The following is a 17,448-nucleotide window of genomic DNA, read 5'->3' as shown; positions in this document are numbered from 1 at the left end:
CGATCTGGGGCTAGCAGATGCTTACCCAAATGAGACAAATGGAAGACACTCCCGCCAATGTCACTGCTGCTCTGACACTTGGCATTGCTGCTGCCAGGGCCAAGTGGCTTGGGACTAGTAGGCAATGTGTAGGAAAAGAAACAGGACCTTGGGTATATGCTGCTTTCTGGGATTGGGCTCTCACTCATGCTGAGGTCCCCAGCTCACCACTCTCTTGACTCAGCTATTCTCTTTGACTGCTATTCTGCTTCTCTTTGTGCCTGCTGCTTTCTCTCTCTCTCTCTCTCTCTCTCTCTCTCTCTCTCTCTCTCTGTCCCTATCTCTCAATCTCTCTCCCTCCCTAACCCCATAACTGGGCTATCTTCTCCATATTTTCCAGTTTAGAGCCCAGAGCGAAGATAGAGTGATTGATTTAGCTAGTTACTCTCTGCCCACCTGGGCAGCATCTCTGCTCTTGGCCCCCTCCTTGGTTGCCCACTGGCCTATGGAGGAGTTGCTCTTAGGTCAGGTGCCCACTCCCAATTGAATTAGTGTCCACCCTATCACTGCTTTCGTGCACAGGGCCTGTTGCCATGGTCATTTCAATCTGAAGTTGATAAAGTAGGCATTACAGATGATATGCCCTGTATTGAGAGAAAATCCAAGGAAGAAAGGCACAGGGACAGGACGCATCAACATTTGGGGGAAACCTACTATATATTAGACAGTATATTTCAAACACCGTACTAGGCACTTTTTAACTGCATCATTATCCTAATTAATTCTCAAAAAGACTTATCTTTCCCCACCACAGAATGTCAGAATCAGAGGGCTAAGATTTTAGCATGGTTCTTGGTAAAAGTGTCCAAAGAGGCCTCCTGTCTCAAGTTGGTGCTAAGTCTTAGGACCGCCTTCTCTGAACAAGAGAATATGTACAAATCTACGAAGTCTATGTTAATTCAGTAGAACTAGGGTTCCATCTAGTTTTAAGGTGTTCTTTTTCTCAGCCTTATTTGTGTGGATAGGCACAAACACACACCGTGGACACGTCACAGGGAGAGTGACTATGGTAACACAGAATTGGGATCTCTAAAGGGAACCCTTCTACATTGTTGATGGGAAGGTAAACTGGTACAGCCGTTATGGAGCACAGTATGGAGGTTCCTCAGAGAACTAAAAATAGTTCTGCTTTACGACCCAGCTATCCCACTGCAGGGTATATACCCAAAGGAAATGAAATCAGTGTATCAGAGACACCTGCACTCCGATGTTCACGGCAGCACTATTCATAATAGCCAAGAGATGGGTTCAACCTAAATACCCATAAAGGGATGAATGGATAAAAAAAAACTGTAGTACATACACACAATGGAATACTATTCAGCTATTAAAAGAAATGATATCATTTGCAGCAATGTGGATAGAACTGGAAAACATCAAGTCAAGTCGAGTGAAGTAGGTCAGGCATGGAAAGAGAAATACTGCATGATCTCACTCATATGTGGGATCTAAAAAAAAAAAGTGGTTCTCATAGAAGTGGAGAGTAGAATAATGATTACCAGAGGCAGGAAGGGGTGGGGGTGGGGGAGGGGAAGCGATGGACTAACAGGTACAGAACTACGCTATCTCCCCTAAGTGAATCATTGTGCAATATATGTATGTATTGCAGCAATATGCTGTGCCCCACAAATATGTACAAGTAAATGTTATAATAAAAATAAAAACAAAAGAATTGGGATCTCTTACAAGACTGTGCTTGGGATCCTGGATCCCAGCCAATGCTATCACTCCCATTTCAACATGCCCAAGAATAGTTATTAGGATTCCCTCTTTAAAAATGAGAAATCAGAGAATCAGGAATGTTAATTGACTATAACAGAGCTGAACGTGCCTCCCCACATCCCCTCATTTCTTCATGTTTCCTTGCACTCTGGCCAGACTTCCAAGTGACTGCCTATACCTGTGACTCTGCCTGAGCGAGTCCACCCTAGAGTCACCAGAGTCTCCCCCAGAAGCCCTCAGCCATGCTGATAGGACTTGGTAGAATGACCGAAGGGCACATGTCCTACATTGCTTGATATGCCTGAGCGAGTCCACCCTAGAGTCACCAGAGTCTCCCCCAGAAGCCCTCAGCCATGCTGATGGGACTTGGTAGAATGACCGAGGGGCACATGTCCTACATTGCTTGATAGTTCCTTGTATAGTCTGTGTCTGCTCTTCCCTATCTCACTTCCCTGCTCTCCTGCCAGTATTTCCTGGAATCAACTCTAAATTAACTACTTACGCTCAAGTCCTTGACTGAGAATCAGCTTCTGTGGAAACACAAATGAGGGCACTATTCTAAATCACCCAGCTAGGTGGGGGGCCTGGTTGGTCTGACCCAAAAGTCAATGTTCTTGTACTTTGCTGATCTGCCCGGCCACCGTGTTCCTGTCCTCACAACAGCTTTCTTCTGTCTTGAAGTCTCCATCCCATGGCTGCACCCCGATTCCCTCCTCCAGGGCTGACTCATGTCTCTGGCCCTCCCTGGCCCCGTGGTGCACCCCAGTCAATCCCCAATTCCTGTCACCTCCTGGACTCATCTCCTTTGCCTGTGAAGACCTTGTCCTTGGTAATCCATGCCCCTAAAACTCTCTCCCCACAAAAGAAAACATTATACTTAGGTCTTGCAACTCAGAGCAGCTGGTTTCTTGCTCCCTACCATACTCCTATGAATAAGAGCAAGAGCTCTGCTTACCAACTGCACTCTCTAGACCAAGGTGTCAGAGCAGGTCCCCTCCTCCCTTGCCCCTCCAGAACCGTCTCAGTCACACACACTGCTGTTGGTGTTCGTCCTACATGCAAGGGGAGGATAGCCTGGATGAACAACACTAATTCTAGAAAGCTAAATGTCTGAAGATATTAAAGAGCCATATCCTGAATCTATTAGATACATATATATAAAATCCCAACGAAACATTAAAGCTCTGAGTCAAACATCCACTTATTCTACTTCTTTTATGCCTAATATAATCGACTGGAATTTGCCATTTCCATCCATGTTTAACACGTGCAAACACAGCCTAGGAGATAAAATAATGAGGACCAAACATTTTGAATGTATTGCATTTATCAAGTTACAGCTCCACATTAAAGTTTTGAGTTTCTTTAAAAAGCAAGATGGTCTGCTAAATAAAGTTTACTAGGTTGGAATTAGAGAGCTGAACTATATTCCTAACTCCCTCATTGACTTTACAGAGTGACCTTAGGCAAGTTATTACACGTCTATCTTAATTATTTATCTGCAAATTTGAAAACAAAAGAACAGCCTCATTTTTCCTACAAATATTGGAATGATAAATCTATACAAGCATATTGAACCCCCTGGGGAAAAGCCTTATCTACTTATATACGAGGGTACTTTGAAAAGTTCATGGAAAGATTTGTATTATCTCTTAATTCTATTTTTCCACGAACTTTTTGCAGTACCCTCGTACATTAAGGTTATGTCTGTTTTCAGCTTCTGATCGTTTTGCCAAACCAGAGAACAGCACTATTCTCAATAGAAACTTCCCCTTGATGACCACATTGCGTTAAACCCTCTGTCCTCATATTTTAAGCTTATTTGCCCTCAAGGGAAAAAATAGAGAAAGGAATTAAATCCAAAATTAAAAGAACCGGGAAATAAAACCATAATTTTAATCCTTGCCACCAAGTTGACCATAGAAATTAGCTTTGTTGGATCAGCTTGAATAGCCTCACTACAGAAACAACTGTTTTGAGTTTAAGCAGTTTAAAATTTTTTTTTTTTTTTTTTTTTGTCTTTTGTCTTTTTTCCGTGTCTGGCAACGGATCGCAACCCTCAGTGTTGCCCACGTACCGGACCGGGGACCGGCAACGGGATCGCAACCCTCGGTGTTGCTCCCGCGCCTCGCTCAGCCAGTGAGCGGGAACCGGTCTGCATGTTGGGATCCGAACCCTCGGGCGGGAGCGCCGCCGCGCTTCCCAAGCGGCGCACTATCCAGTGCGCCACCGGGCCGGCCCGAAAGCAGTTTAAAAATTTTGAAGGTCATAACTTAGGACTAAAATTGACTAGTTTCCCTCTTTACCCACTGGCTTCATGTGTTTGTGATTTTTTCCCATTACCCACAATTGTGCTTTCTTTTCTTCTGTTTTCTTCTTTGCCTTTGCTCCCCTTCAGTCGATCTTTTCCCTCTCATTTCTGTCTCTCAACCATCTTTGCCTTTCTCTTTTCTTCCACTGATATTTATCACCATTGAACATATATCACACACTCAACTTTGCTACGTGTTATATGCGAGAGAGGGAAGAGGAGGTTGAGAGGAAAAAAAGCAGATAACAAAACTAATATTTATCTAGAAAATGCTTGTCACATAGAAGTTGCTCAATAAATAAAGATTTGTTGACTAAATCAATAGCAATACCTAATATTTATAGAGAACATACTTTGTGTTAAGCAATTTCTACTTGCGTTTTCTGTAATGCAACTATCCCACAAGGTAGATGCTATTATTATCTCTATTTTACAGACAAGGAAACTGAAGCTTAGAAAGCAAAATAGGTTCACCAAGTTACCCAGTCAGAGAACAACACAACTGGGATATAAAGCCAGTTCCATTTGACTCAAAAATCCGGGTTCTTAACTACCATGCTCTCTTGTAACAGGTGCTTTCCTGACTCCATTTAATGGGCTTGGTATATGATACGTGACTAAGATGGAAGTTGGAGACACAACTCTAGCAATAGCTCTGTTAACTCAAGCAAGTTGTTTAAATTCTGTGAACTTCAAGTCCTTCATCTGTAAAATGAGCATATCTTTATCTGTCTTTGGGTTGATGCAGCGACTAAGTCAGCGTGCTCCATGCCTCGGCCTTTTCCCTAGGCAAGCAAAATGGGGAAGAGTCAAGAGAGAGGAAATAAGTCCCAGAAACAGAAAATGGAAATGATGTTGTATGGCACAAACTTTCTCCTGGAAACTTCCTCCCCTCCAAGTAGGATTAAACATCCCTTTTTCATGCTCTCTTAGTGTCATGTTCTTCCTCTCATCACTTGCCGTTAGAATGGTAATTCTTGGTTTTCTTATCTGTATCTCCCTTCTCTATCCTGACCCTGAGGCTGGCCCGTAAAATCAGGGACTGAGTCTGTCTTGCTAGCTATACCTCCAACACGCAGCCCTGCACCTGGCACACAGTTAGTGCTCAGGAAACGTTTGTTCAGTGAATCACAGAAGGTGAAAAGGTTGAGGTGACGATAGAGAAGAAGAAGATGGGGCAGATGGCACTGGATATTAGGACTCTAAACTCACAGTCTTCCCAGTTGTCTCCATGATCTGCTGGAAATGCGGTCAAAGTCTACCCCTCTCCTAACTATGCCATCAGCTCCTGAATCAAGATTGGACAGTAGTGCCTGTGACATAGAGGGGCCAGGCAGAGACCCACTGATTTGTATCCCAGAAAGGACTGACTTTCCAGCATCCCAGCCACTCCCATCATTAATCTTATCAACGACTAGAGACAATCAGTCTTCATGGTGGTAAGAGGAAACATAGCTGCGCTCATATCTAGATTCAAGAGAAATCACCAAAGATACATTACTAAAAGTAATAAAATTAAACAAGTAAAATGTTAAAGCTAAATGATATGAGGGGGGGAAATCACTGTCTAATCACCAATATTATCACCATCAAATTTGTCTGATGGCCCACCCAGCTCTCCCCATAACAGACACATTCTGCAGTGTTTAGGGTCCTTTCAGAAATGGCACCATCAGTACACATTTGTAGTCAGCATGAAAGGCACATAGACAACATGCACATTTACCCTAACTGTCATATTTCAATTCTGTAAAAGCAAAAGAAAAATTTGCTTCTTAGCTGAAAGCAAATAAATTGTTCCTCAAAGATGGCCATAATACTCTCACATACCATGTGCATTTTGCTTACATTAACTCGTTTAATCCTCACCACCTTTGAGGTAGTTACTACTGTTATCCCCACTTTTCAGATAAAGTAACTTGAGTCCCAGCAAGGCTAAGAGACCTACCCACAGTCACATGCCAGGTGCTGGCCCAGTGAGCTCCCAACCTCAGGCAGGCCATGCTCTTACCCACTTCAGTGCCCTGCCTTTCCTACAGTGCCCGTCCTTTTCAGGAGAAACTGGAAATCCAAACTGCTCCTACAACTCAAGGTTGGGTCCAGACCCAGCCCTGCAGCTGCCAGTGGAGGAACTGCTACATTCCCACCTCCTTTGGATTCGGAAACTGGAAAAAAGGTGTTTGTGGGTTTTGACATCATCCACACTTCTTCCTGCTGCATCTCTGGTGTGGACTGGAATCGTGGAGGTGCCTGACTGCTCCTGAACAAGGAAGGAGAGTCCCGGCCCCTTACAGAACTCAGAACAGAAGAGGAGAATGTTTATTTGCAGGACCCTTCCCAGATGCCTCCTCCCCATCACCATTCTTCCACTGGGGGTGTCCTCCATTCCCTGCCCTAGATCCCCCCCCCACCTCCTCCGCAAGGGACAGTGAGAAGAGGAAAAGTCTTTGAGCAGAGAAAAAAACTGGGCTCATGAATTGTCCCTTTTTCTCAAGCTGTGTGCCTTGAACAAGTTAATTAATATTTCTGAGACTCCATTTCTTCATCTGTAAAATGGAAGGGAAGGGTTACCTTGGCCATGGGTGGTGTAGGTAGTGGGTGTTATGGGTCTGGCACATAGCAGGCACTCAGTAAACGGCAGACTTTGTAATCGTGACTACTGCTCTCCCTGAGCAATGCCTTCAAAGCCCACAAATTCACTCTCACCTTCACCAGCCAGCAACTCCCAAATCTGTACACGCAGCTTTGGTGTCCTGACAGCTATCTCCAGCTCTCCCAAAGGCACCTCAAACGCAAGAGGTCTGAAATTGAAGATCGTGAACACCCACTCCATGGTCTCCCGTCTCCTCTCTCTGGGAAGTGGGGAGCTGCTCTTCACACTTCCTTCACCTTCACTCTTTCAATTTAAATTTGTCTCAAATAATCCCCTTTTTCTTCATTCTTACCCCACTGTCTTAGTTGTTCTCCTAAGAATTCCTGATGGACAATGACAGTGGTCTTCTAGGTGATCCCCCTGACCCAGTGCACCCCTCCTGATGCTACTAGAATGTTCATTCTAAGTTGTGGAAAAATCCCCATCCCCTATGTGGCAAAGTGCAGACTCCTTATATGAGCCCAGGCCCTCCTGGGATGACTCCAGCCCCACCTGCCTTCCCCTCCTTTCTGAACCAGGTCCCCATAGTGGACTCTCAATGTCGACATGCATAGCCCTTTCCATCCCTGGCTTGTCCACTTGGCAGCTTTCCAATCATCCTCCCAGACTCATCTCAAGAATCGCCTCCAAAAATCTCTTTAATGAAATTAAGCACTCTTTTGTCTGTTTCCCAAATATCTTTTCATTAGGGAAATTATCACATTTTTTCATAAAGAGCTTATTTTTATCAACCCAATTAAACTTTGGCTTCCTTGAGGGGGCATAAATGTTATCTGTTTCATCCTTATTAACACAATGTCTAAAACAGCATACAGTAGTAGTTCAATACTTATCTGCTGAATGAATGAATGATCAAAATTTTCAAGTTCTATGTATAGTTTCGATCAGCCCCACAATGATAAAGTCTTACAAAAATTCAGCACTTGTCAACAGCATAAAACCAATGTAAGTATAGTTGCCTGAATAAGGACAGTACAGGAATGATATTGCTTCTTCAATTAAATTCAGTATGTGTTTTTAATGCAAGGTACTAGAACAGGTGCTAATTGGGGTTATATAGATTCATAAGACTGCACACTGACATTTAATAAAGTAAAACAAATTAGAGAGATAGTCACCTAAACAACTAACTATAACAACTATGCAGAGTAAAAAGTGCTAAACAGAGGACTTAACACAGAAGCTGGGCCAGTCTTGTCTTCATATCCTGCACTCCCATCTCTGTTCTCACAGCCTCTGATAGCATGCTGCCAGAGCCTTTGCCACTATGATAATAGATTAACTAACTGTGCAATTATTTGCTTAATATATCTTCCCTGTAATAATATCAGCTCTGTGTGAGCAAAGACCATACTTGTCTTATCTACCATGCCATCTCTGTCCTCTAGCACAACACCTGAAGTGTAGTAAGTTTTCAGCAACCATGATGGGGAGGAAGGAAGAGCAGCTCATTTCAATGTTTAGGACCAGAGAGGAGTTCACAGAAGAGGTCTACTGACCCAGAGGCCTGAAAAATAACAAGAATGAGGTTTTCAAATCTACCACAGAGTAAATGACTTTTCCACACACTTTTCCCATTGGACTTCTTTGAATACTCGTTTTTTTAATCTGTAGTTTGATATCTTTCAATTAACTTGGAAATATCCATTCTTTAAAGGTGTTTGTGGCTTTCTGCCATACCTTACAATTTAACTCTAGTTAAAAGGGTTTCTCATGCATCTGGTGAGGGCCTTCTTCTGAGTGGGAACTCTCTACAGGGTCTCATGGTGATGCAGGCAGTCATGTGGTGAGGGGTGCAAGAGCTCTTTCATGTGCTCACTTGCTCTCCTTATAAAACCAACAGTCCACACCCATGACAACCCATTAAACCATCAACCCATTACTCCATGAATGGATCAGTCCACTCAAGTGGACAGTCCTCATGATCCAATCACCTCTTAAAGGCCCCACTTAAAAAAAGGTGAGGGTTCTCCAATGAAAGAAATCAAATAACAGTGTAAGCTGGAATAAAATTACTTTCATCACAGATGGTACAGATTAAGCACTAAAGACGTTTTAAAGGGAGCAGAATCACTTACTGAAGACCCAGGTGGTTTTCATGGAAAAAGTAGGATTTTTAATTGACCTAGAAGATTTTGAAAATTTTAAAAAAGGGGGAGAACATGGGTGGGGGATGCCAAGAGCCCAGATGGAAGCAAGTAGAGGACAAAATATGTGTCAGGAGAGAAGCAATAAACCAAGTGGGAAAAGGCCCAGCAGTGCCAGGGTACAGCTGAGGAATTGGGACTTTAGGTTAAATCTAGTGGATCCAGTCCAGAATGTTAAGGGGTAAAAAGTAAAATGTTTGGGGAAGACTAATTTAGTAATAACTTGCAGGGAGACTAATTAGGAGGATATAAAAGAATATCCAATTAAGAGGTAATAAATTAAGAAGATAAAAGAAGCATCGTGAAATGAAAAATAACCAATTTACTTTCTGATTGTTAAAGCATCTCTCAGATCTTGTGAGAGGATGACCAGAAAGTAATAAGAAGCATTTCAGAAATAGAAAAGAGCACAGGAAGAGCCATTCATAGAGGAAAGAGGATAAGTTTGGCTTTATACATGTTTGCTTTAGGGATAATCAGAATAAAGTGCCCCAAAGAAAATGGAGATGTAAGATTGTACTATTTTTGTTATTGTCATTGCTACTATTATTATCATTATGATTACAGTGATTGGAATTCATTGGTATAAGCCTTAAATTTAAAATGTCATCAGCTTTGATTTTGGTAGTCCAAATCCCTCAGTGCTGAAAAGGCTTTGCTGTGATGGAGAGGAAATGGAGTGTGGTGGGGTTTGGGAGGGATGTCACCACGTTCTAACAACATATGCCACAAGGTCAGTGATAATGAGATGAGGAGCTCTGGAAGTAGGTCTGGTGGCCATCCAAGAGGACTCGTGGTGGGGTTTGGGAGGGATGTCACCACGTTCTAACAACATATGCCACAAGGTCAGTGATAGTGAGATGAGGAGCTCTGGAAGTAGGTCTGGTGGCCATCCAAGAGGACTTGTGGGCTGCTGGTGCCACTACTTGAGAGAACGAACCCTTTTTCCATATCAGAGTAGAGGAAACTGACGAAACTAACAGGAGACTGAAGTCTAATCTATAGAGTAACAAACCTTTCCCTCATGCAGTTATCTCCCTAGCTAAAGAAGTCTTTAGAAAGTTGCTTGGCGAACATAGACTTCCAGCCCAGGAAAGTGAATAAATGTGAAAAATATTTCATCTGGTCCATATGAGGGCTGTGTGTCATTCCTACCTGTAGTGATTGAATTATGTCCCCCCAAAACTCCCTGAAGCTTGAATTGTATCCCCAAGCTTTATGTATTAGAAACTTAGCCTCCACTGTGACTGTTAAGAGGGTGGGAAATCCTATTATTGTAATTGAGAGGTGGAGCCTTGAAGAGATAATTGGATTGTAGGACCATGGCATGCAGTAGTGAATGGGTTAAAAACAGTCGTTGGGGGTGTGGTTCTGAGGGCTTTAAAAGAAGAGGAGAGTCTGTTTTTTTCTCTCTCTCTCTCTCTCTGCTCTCTCCGCTTCCACCATCTTGCAATATGAGACCCCTGGGTCACTGTCACCACCACCAGATGGACTCTGGACTTCCCAGCCTCAGAAATTAAAAGATGTAAGCAATAAATGTCATTTTTCTTCATAAATCACCCAGTTGCAGGTATTTTGTTATAGCAACACAAACAGACTGATACACCACCCTACATCTGAGTTCTGTCTCTTCTTACTAAAATACTCAAGCCCAACATATTTGGTGTCTTTTTCCCTGGGACAGTATGAGAAGAACTCTTCAGGGCTTGTCTTGCATTTTGTTTACTTTCCTTTGTTACACCCAAATTCAGTTGTCCCCAAATGCCACCCCTGCCTGTGGAGTGCCTGGGGAGCTTGTTTAAGTTAGAATCAGGAGCCTCGTGCTCAGAAATCCTGATCAGCAGAGGACTGCAAGAAATAGCTCCCATCTTCTGGCCTGAGGGACAAGTGCCTCGAGGAAGAGAAGTTTCTTCTACTTGAGAAAGTGCGAGGGAGGTGGAATCTTAGGGGCCAGCCAGGTTTCATTTAGAGAAGTGCATGGAAACAAACATTCCAGAAGTCCCTGGAGATTGGAAGGGAATTTGATGACCACAGGGCAGAAGGCCCAGAGGGCACAGAAGGGCTGATCTTGTTTTTGTTTTTATTTGTGGAGCAGAGGAGAGAACAGATTAGGGCATAAGTAGAGACACACAGATTACAGTCTGGATAATAATGGACAACTGGGAAACCTTGAAATTCACTAGGTCACTGGGATAAAATGTTATTACTACTACAAAACAACAATAATGGTAATTATTATTTATAGTGGTAATAGTTGAAGAAGTAGTAGCAGAAGTATTGTGGCAGTTTTATTTCACACCTGTGCAAAGTACTTCCCATGGCTACCAATAACCCTATGATCTTTCAAACCTACAGTCAAATTTCATACTATTGGTGACAACTTCATAGACTACAAATCACTGATCAGAGTAAAGTGAATACAGAGCTTTGAAGTCATCATGGCAGTCTCTGGAGATGACAGCAGACAAATCATTTTAAAGTTGAAACCCCAAATGGTACAGAAGATGTGGGGCAGCTGTTTTATGGGGCATCTGGGGATCAGGGGGTTACTCACATAGTCCTCTTGCACTAGAAAGAAGCAGCTCCCTTAAAACTCAGCTGGTGGAAGGACCAGATGTCTGGAAGTGGCTCCATCCACAGTTCTTCATTCCTCTGCACTTTTGCTCAATTTGTTAGAAAATTCCTAATCATTCTTGAAGACCTAATTCCATTCATTCGTTCATTCATTCATTCATTCAACAAATATTTGAGAGCAGCTACTGTAGGCTATAGACGATTCTAGACACTGGGGATACAATGGTAAATACACACACGCAAAGGTGTATATATATTTATCTTTTTACATGTATCTACCCTAGGAAATTTTCCCCACCACTGTCTTTACCTCTAGGCTGGTGGTGCCATGCATTACTTCCACAGCATATTATTTATTCATTATTTTTTTTCAGTAACATGCTGACTATTATATATATTTACATATATATCTACAATTATATATATATATATATATATGTCTCCAGTCCAGTTCTCTCTACAACGATTCTTTTTAAGTCTAGTGAGATCATGCTATTTTCTACTCAGAGCCGTCCAAAGGCTCACTAGTTTACCAAAGTAAAAGCTAAAGTTCTTATCAAGTTTTGTTCCTGTCACAAGATGCCACCTTATAAATCCCATCTTCCATGTCTTTTCTTACCCAGCCACTGCAAGAGTTATAGGAAGGATATCGTCAGATGAAGGTTACATGGTAAATGGGCTGATGCATTCTGCTGGCAAGAGAACTAAATTTTCATTCTACTCTTGATATAATCTTACGCAGCAGGACATCAAGTAGACTTCTGGATTCCTTAGTCATTCTTCACTTGGGAAAGAGGGAAGGTCTCATACATGAATGAAATTGTATGATATTATGATTATAGTTCTCAAATTATTGTGGTAAATGATTTTAGAAAAATGAAACACTTCCAAGGGGAAAAAATACATCACTTTTTGCAAGTACTTAGAAAACTGAAGTGGTCAGCAGGATTTTATAATTAGCCTTGCTAAAATTTTAAGTTGTAATTCATGGTTTTGAACTGTTCTGTGCATTAGAGAGTGCCCCCAAGAACAACAAAAATTCCCATCCAAATACAGCTCCATTTTGTGTCTACATTCAGATGCACTGACTAAATGAGTACTTGAAGATAACACAGTCATTAATATTTTGAGAATCGTTGACACACAGAATGAGTGAGTTACATTCTATTGCATTATAGGCAAAGCCAGGAAGAAAATTCAGAGCCCTTCCCGCTCCATTCTATGGATACCATTTTTAATTGTTACGTTTGGTGTGAAGAAGCCTGCTACAGAATGTATATTCAGCATGGCAGCTTATGCTCTCCTCAATAGTATTTTAAAACAAATGTTAAGTTTCTTTTCTAGTATACTTACACTTGTGAATGTGCTTTCAACATTTCTCTTTCTCTATTTCAACAGAACCCCAAGTTTCACATGCCTGAGAATCTGAAAGAAAAAAAGGAAAATCTTCTACTCAACTCTGAGAGGCCTACTAGGGTCCTAACGAAAACCAGCCACTCACAAGGAGAGGATCAACCTTTGAATAAGACCACAGGGTCACCAACAAATAAGTTGATTGAAAAACATCAAGGAGCTAAATCTGAGAGGCCTACTAGGGTCCTAACGAAAACCAGCCACTCACAAGGAGAGGATCAACCTTTCAATAAGACCACAGGGTCACCAACAAATAAGTTGATTGAAAAACATCAAGGAGCTAAAACTGTCTTCAAGAAGTTCGGCAGAATGAATTGGCCACTGGACACTCGCCCTTTAAACAAAAGTTTAGTCAAAGACGACAAATGGAAGAAAACTGATGAGACCCAAGAGAAGCGCAGGTCTTTCCTTCAGGAGTTTTGCAAGAAGTATAGTGGAATGAGTCGTCCTCAATCACAGCTGTTTCATATGGTATCCAGAATCTATGTGGAAGATAAACACAAAGTCTTATATTGCGAGGTACCGAAGGCTGGCTGTTCCAATTGGAAAAGAATTCTGATGGTACTGAATGGATTGGCTTCCTCTGCATATAACATCTCCCACGACACCGTCCACTACGGGAAGCATTTGAAAAAGCTAGATAGCTTTGACTTAAAAGGGATATATACTCGCTTAAATACCTACACCAAAGCTGTGTTTGTTCGTGATCCCATGGAAAGATTAGTGTCGGCATTTAGGGACAAATTTGAACACCCCAATAGTTATTACCACCCAGTATTTGGAAAGGCAATTATAAAGAAATATCGACCAAATGCCTGTGAAGAAGCATTAATTAATGGATCTGGAGTCAAATTCAAAGAGTTTGTCCACTATTTGTTGGATTCCCACCGTCCAGTAGGAATGGACATCCACTGGGAAAAGGTCAGCAAACTCTGCTATCCATGTCTGATCAACTATGATTTTATAGGGAAATTTGAAACTTTGGAAGAAGATGCCAATTACTTTTTACAGCTGATTGGTGCTCCAAAAGAGCTGAAATTTCCCAATTTTAAGGATAGGCACTCTTCTGATGAAAGAACCAGTACTCAAGTCGTGAGACAGTATTTAAAGGATCTAACTAGAACTGAGAGACACTTAATCTATGATTTTTATTACTTGGACTATTTGATGTTTAATTACACAACTCCATTTTTGTAGACTGCATTCATTTTGTAAAATCACAGTATTCATGATGATGGGCTCAAATCAGCTACTGTAATATTCCTATAATTCTCTATATGAGAGAAATTTAACCAAGCGCAGTTGTCCTGATTTAATGAAGATGTTTACCAAATAATGTGATACCAATTGGCACACAGTTATAAGGAAAATCACCTAGCGAAGACATGTAAACAACTTGAGTTGCTCTAAAATGTTTGGAAAAGAGCTGCTTTTGCATTATGGATTATATTGTCGAAGTAATAACCTAGCCAGCTGTTATATTAACTAAAACAGCCTCTTGGAATGATAGGAAAAGGATCTAAAATAGCATGAGTGTGTCTATATCCTGGAATTTATTGTCTAAAGTGCATGAATATATTTTTAGCAGTCTGTGGCACATTAATCAAACCATGGATAGTTTTCTTACAAGCTGGAAATCTTTTTATCAACTGTAATGATAAATCCATTTTGAAATGATATTTTGCACTTAGGCATTTTACTTTAGGTTGGAAGGCATGATATGATTTACAATATGAGAATATAGCAGAAAAACCAGATGAGTCTATGGCTTTTTATATTCAACAGCCAATAAAAAATGCACAACATGCTAAGATCAAAGCAACAAAAGCTACCTCCCTCTTACAGAAAAACTTAGGGGAATTGATTCTGTTTTTGTTTGAGCCCTCCACAAAGAGAAAAAATAAATACAACCACTAAAGGTCTTCATTTCTGAAGCAGGCGGTTGAGAAGTTTAAGTCTCATCAGATATAAATGTGCTCCTAATTCTGGTTTAATTGGGCAGGGGGGAAATTGTTTCAGGATGGAATAATCATCAAAAACAAAAGTTGCCATTCTGAATATAGACCCCAAACAATAACAAAGTTTTATAAGAATATTATTTGAATCAAAGCATCATGTGCATAGCTTTGTATGTGAAATACACCCTGTGAATTTCTTTTGTTTTCAGTTTAATTATTCAGCTTGGGAATGACTTTTTAAAAACTAATATACCACTTCAAAGATAGGTTACATTCTAGAGAATAAACATAATAAGAGCCCCTAGAAATGTTTTTAATAGGCTTATGCATAAGCAAATTAAGGTATTTTCTTTTTAAGTTTAAATAGTCTATACTAACAAAGTCAAATACCATTGCATTTAAATATTAAATCAAAGTCTTTGGAAAATAGGACCATGTGTCACCACTATGAAAAGTTGTAAAGCATTTTGGAGATTTTTTTCCAAGGGATCCTAAATTAGTAGACACATTTGGATAGGAAACTTATTTTAATTGGTCAACCATTATATTTAGTCAAGCAAACCCCATGTCATTCAAACCCTGTTTAAATGGCTACTTTGAATACATTTCTCTTCCTAAGCTATCACTTCTTATCAGTAAATATTGAGTAATGTCTCTCACAGAAAAGTAGGTGTTCATATTTGAATATTAATAGACCGAGATATTACAGTCATGCTTATTTCATTCTGATTTTCCGTTTCATAGCTGAGTATTCGTGGATTGCTTCCCCTTGATATGCACCTGCCATGTCCCATCTGTGTCTCCTAAGGAGTGAGCAAACTGCAACAGGCTAAGAGATCATAGTATTAAGCCTCCTAAACCAACTTTCCACTGCTTTTCCGTTCCATTTACTCTTGCCCCTAGACCATACACTTAAGCTGTGCAATTTATTTTAAAGGAGTTTCACTGTAGAGTAATCTAAATTATATAATTTAAAATTTTGCTATCCTATGTGGAGTGGATTCCTATCAACTTATGGACATTGAAATTATCTTCTTATGGAGAGAGGGGAAGAATAGAAAATATTCCAAGAAACCTGAAATTTTATTCCTAAAATAAATATTTTATTCCTATCCTGCTATAAAGGATAAAGGCAATTTTCTCAAAAGTATTCCTAAAACTATATAAGGAACAAACAAAAAACTCCTTTTCATAGCTTTGGAAATAAATAAATAAAAACAAGGGTCCTGTCTCTCTTATTAGCATTTCTAATGCATTGGGCAGGGTGGAATAATATATATGTATGTTTACACACACACATATATAAAATAGAGGAGGGTGGAATATATATATACACGCTCATACACATACACGAGAGAGAGATGATTGTCTGGCTTTGACGGTAGAGAAGAGGGTTGAGTGGAAGAAAATGACACACAATGCTCCATATCGAAAGCTGTCTGTGCCTTTTGCTGTATCTGCTTTTTTCATGACCCTTTCCACCAAGCCTACCTAACCACGGGTGGTCGTTCAGTCAAGTTCCAGAGGTCATATGTATTTTTTACCAGGAAAGAATGAACTTTTTATGTACCTGCTCTTCATTTAGATGACTACTTTTTATGTTAGGGCCCATGAAGCCAGTCATCTTCCTGGATGCCTCATGATTTTGAATACCTACCCCACTTATTTCCCCTGAATTGTTCGGCTCTGCAGACCAGCTCACACCCACCCTTGTCATTTCTGCCTGTGTATAAATCCAGGTGTGAGCAGTAGTGGTCCTTTGGGCAGTCATAATTTCATGAATTTAGTTTCCTAAAGGCAAGTGACCAAATCCAGGCATATCTTCCAGATGTCCAATGTTCCGATTTTGACATTTAGCATGCTTTACGTATAATTAGAAGTCCTCTAATTAAACCCTAAGGATCCTATTTGTTTTTACGGGCAGCAGTAACACGATGGGCAGGCCTCGTCACTCTGATATTCCCCTGTCTGGGATTACCATTAGGGAAACAAGTTGGCAATTAAATTCAAAGCCACAGTGACTTAACCTGGTAAACTACCTATGGATATGCATTATTGATGTGATTGTGCCCAGAAACTGCCACAAACTTCAGTGATGCATGTACAGAATACCCAGTTTTCTGATTTTCTCACATGTGTTTGGAATTATTCATTAAGCCAATGGAAACGTGAGACCACTTGCTAAATTCTCTAGCAGAGAATATTATTATTATTACTACTAGAAAATTAGTACTTCTAATTCAGGAACTGCTTGGATGCCATTTATAATTAGAAAGAGGAAAAAGACTTTTATACTTTATTCATGAATAACTAAATTCTCTAGCAGAGAATATTATTATTATTACTACTAGAAAATTAGTACTTCTAATTCAAGAACTGCTTGGATGCCATTTATAATTAGAAAGAGGAAAAAGACTTTTATACTTTATTCATGAATACTTATTTTCATCTCCTAAAATACATAGTGGTTAGAAGAAGGAAATACATGAGAAGATGCAGAAAATTTTGAATATTAGAGGTCCATTGAAAAGATCACTTGCTCGTCATAAGATGGCAACGGGTCTGGAGCGGCCGTGCCAGGAAACAGCGTGATCCTGAGAGCTGTGTGCTATGATACCAGAGTATTGATTG

At 40.6% G+C, this 17,448-nt stretch overlaps 1 protein-coding gene across 1 annotated transcript in view; it reads left to right on the top strand.

Annotated features, from left to right (window-relative positions):
• The window catches only part of LOC103603503 (carbohydrate sulfotransferase 9-like), a 149,694-nt gene extending 133,661 nt beyond the window's left edge, over nucleotides 1-16,033 (top strand). Inside the window, exons 3-4 of the mRNA XM_008588033.1 lie at nucleotides 12,845-12,912; nucleotides 13,033-16,033. Coding sequence (XP_008586255.1) covers nucleotides 12,845-12,912; nucleotides 13,033-14,056 — 1,092 coding nt within the window. The 3' untranslated portion in view covers nucleotides 14,057-16,033. The remainder of the gene's footprint in view (nucleotides 1-12,844; nucleotides 12,913-13,032) is intronic.
• Nucleotides 16,034-17,448: the final 1,415 nt, after the last annotated feature.

This window comes from Galeopterus variegatus, unplaced genomic scaffold, assembly GCF_000696425.1.
Source record: "Galeopterus variegatus unplaced genomic scaffold, G_variegatus-3.0.2 Scaffold4642, whole genome shotgun sequence".
NCBI classification, from domain to species: Eukaryota; Metazoa; Chordata; class Mammalia; order Dermoptera; family Cynocephalidae; genus Galeopterus; species Galeopterus variegatus.
Note: the sequence above shows the minus strand (reverse complement) of the source record. Positions and strands in the feature narration are given on the sequence as shown.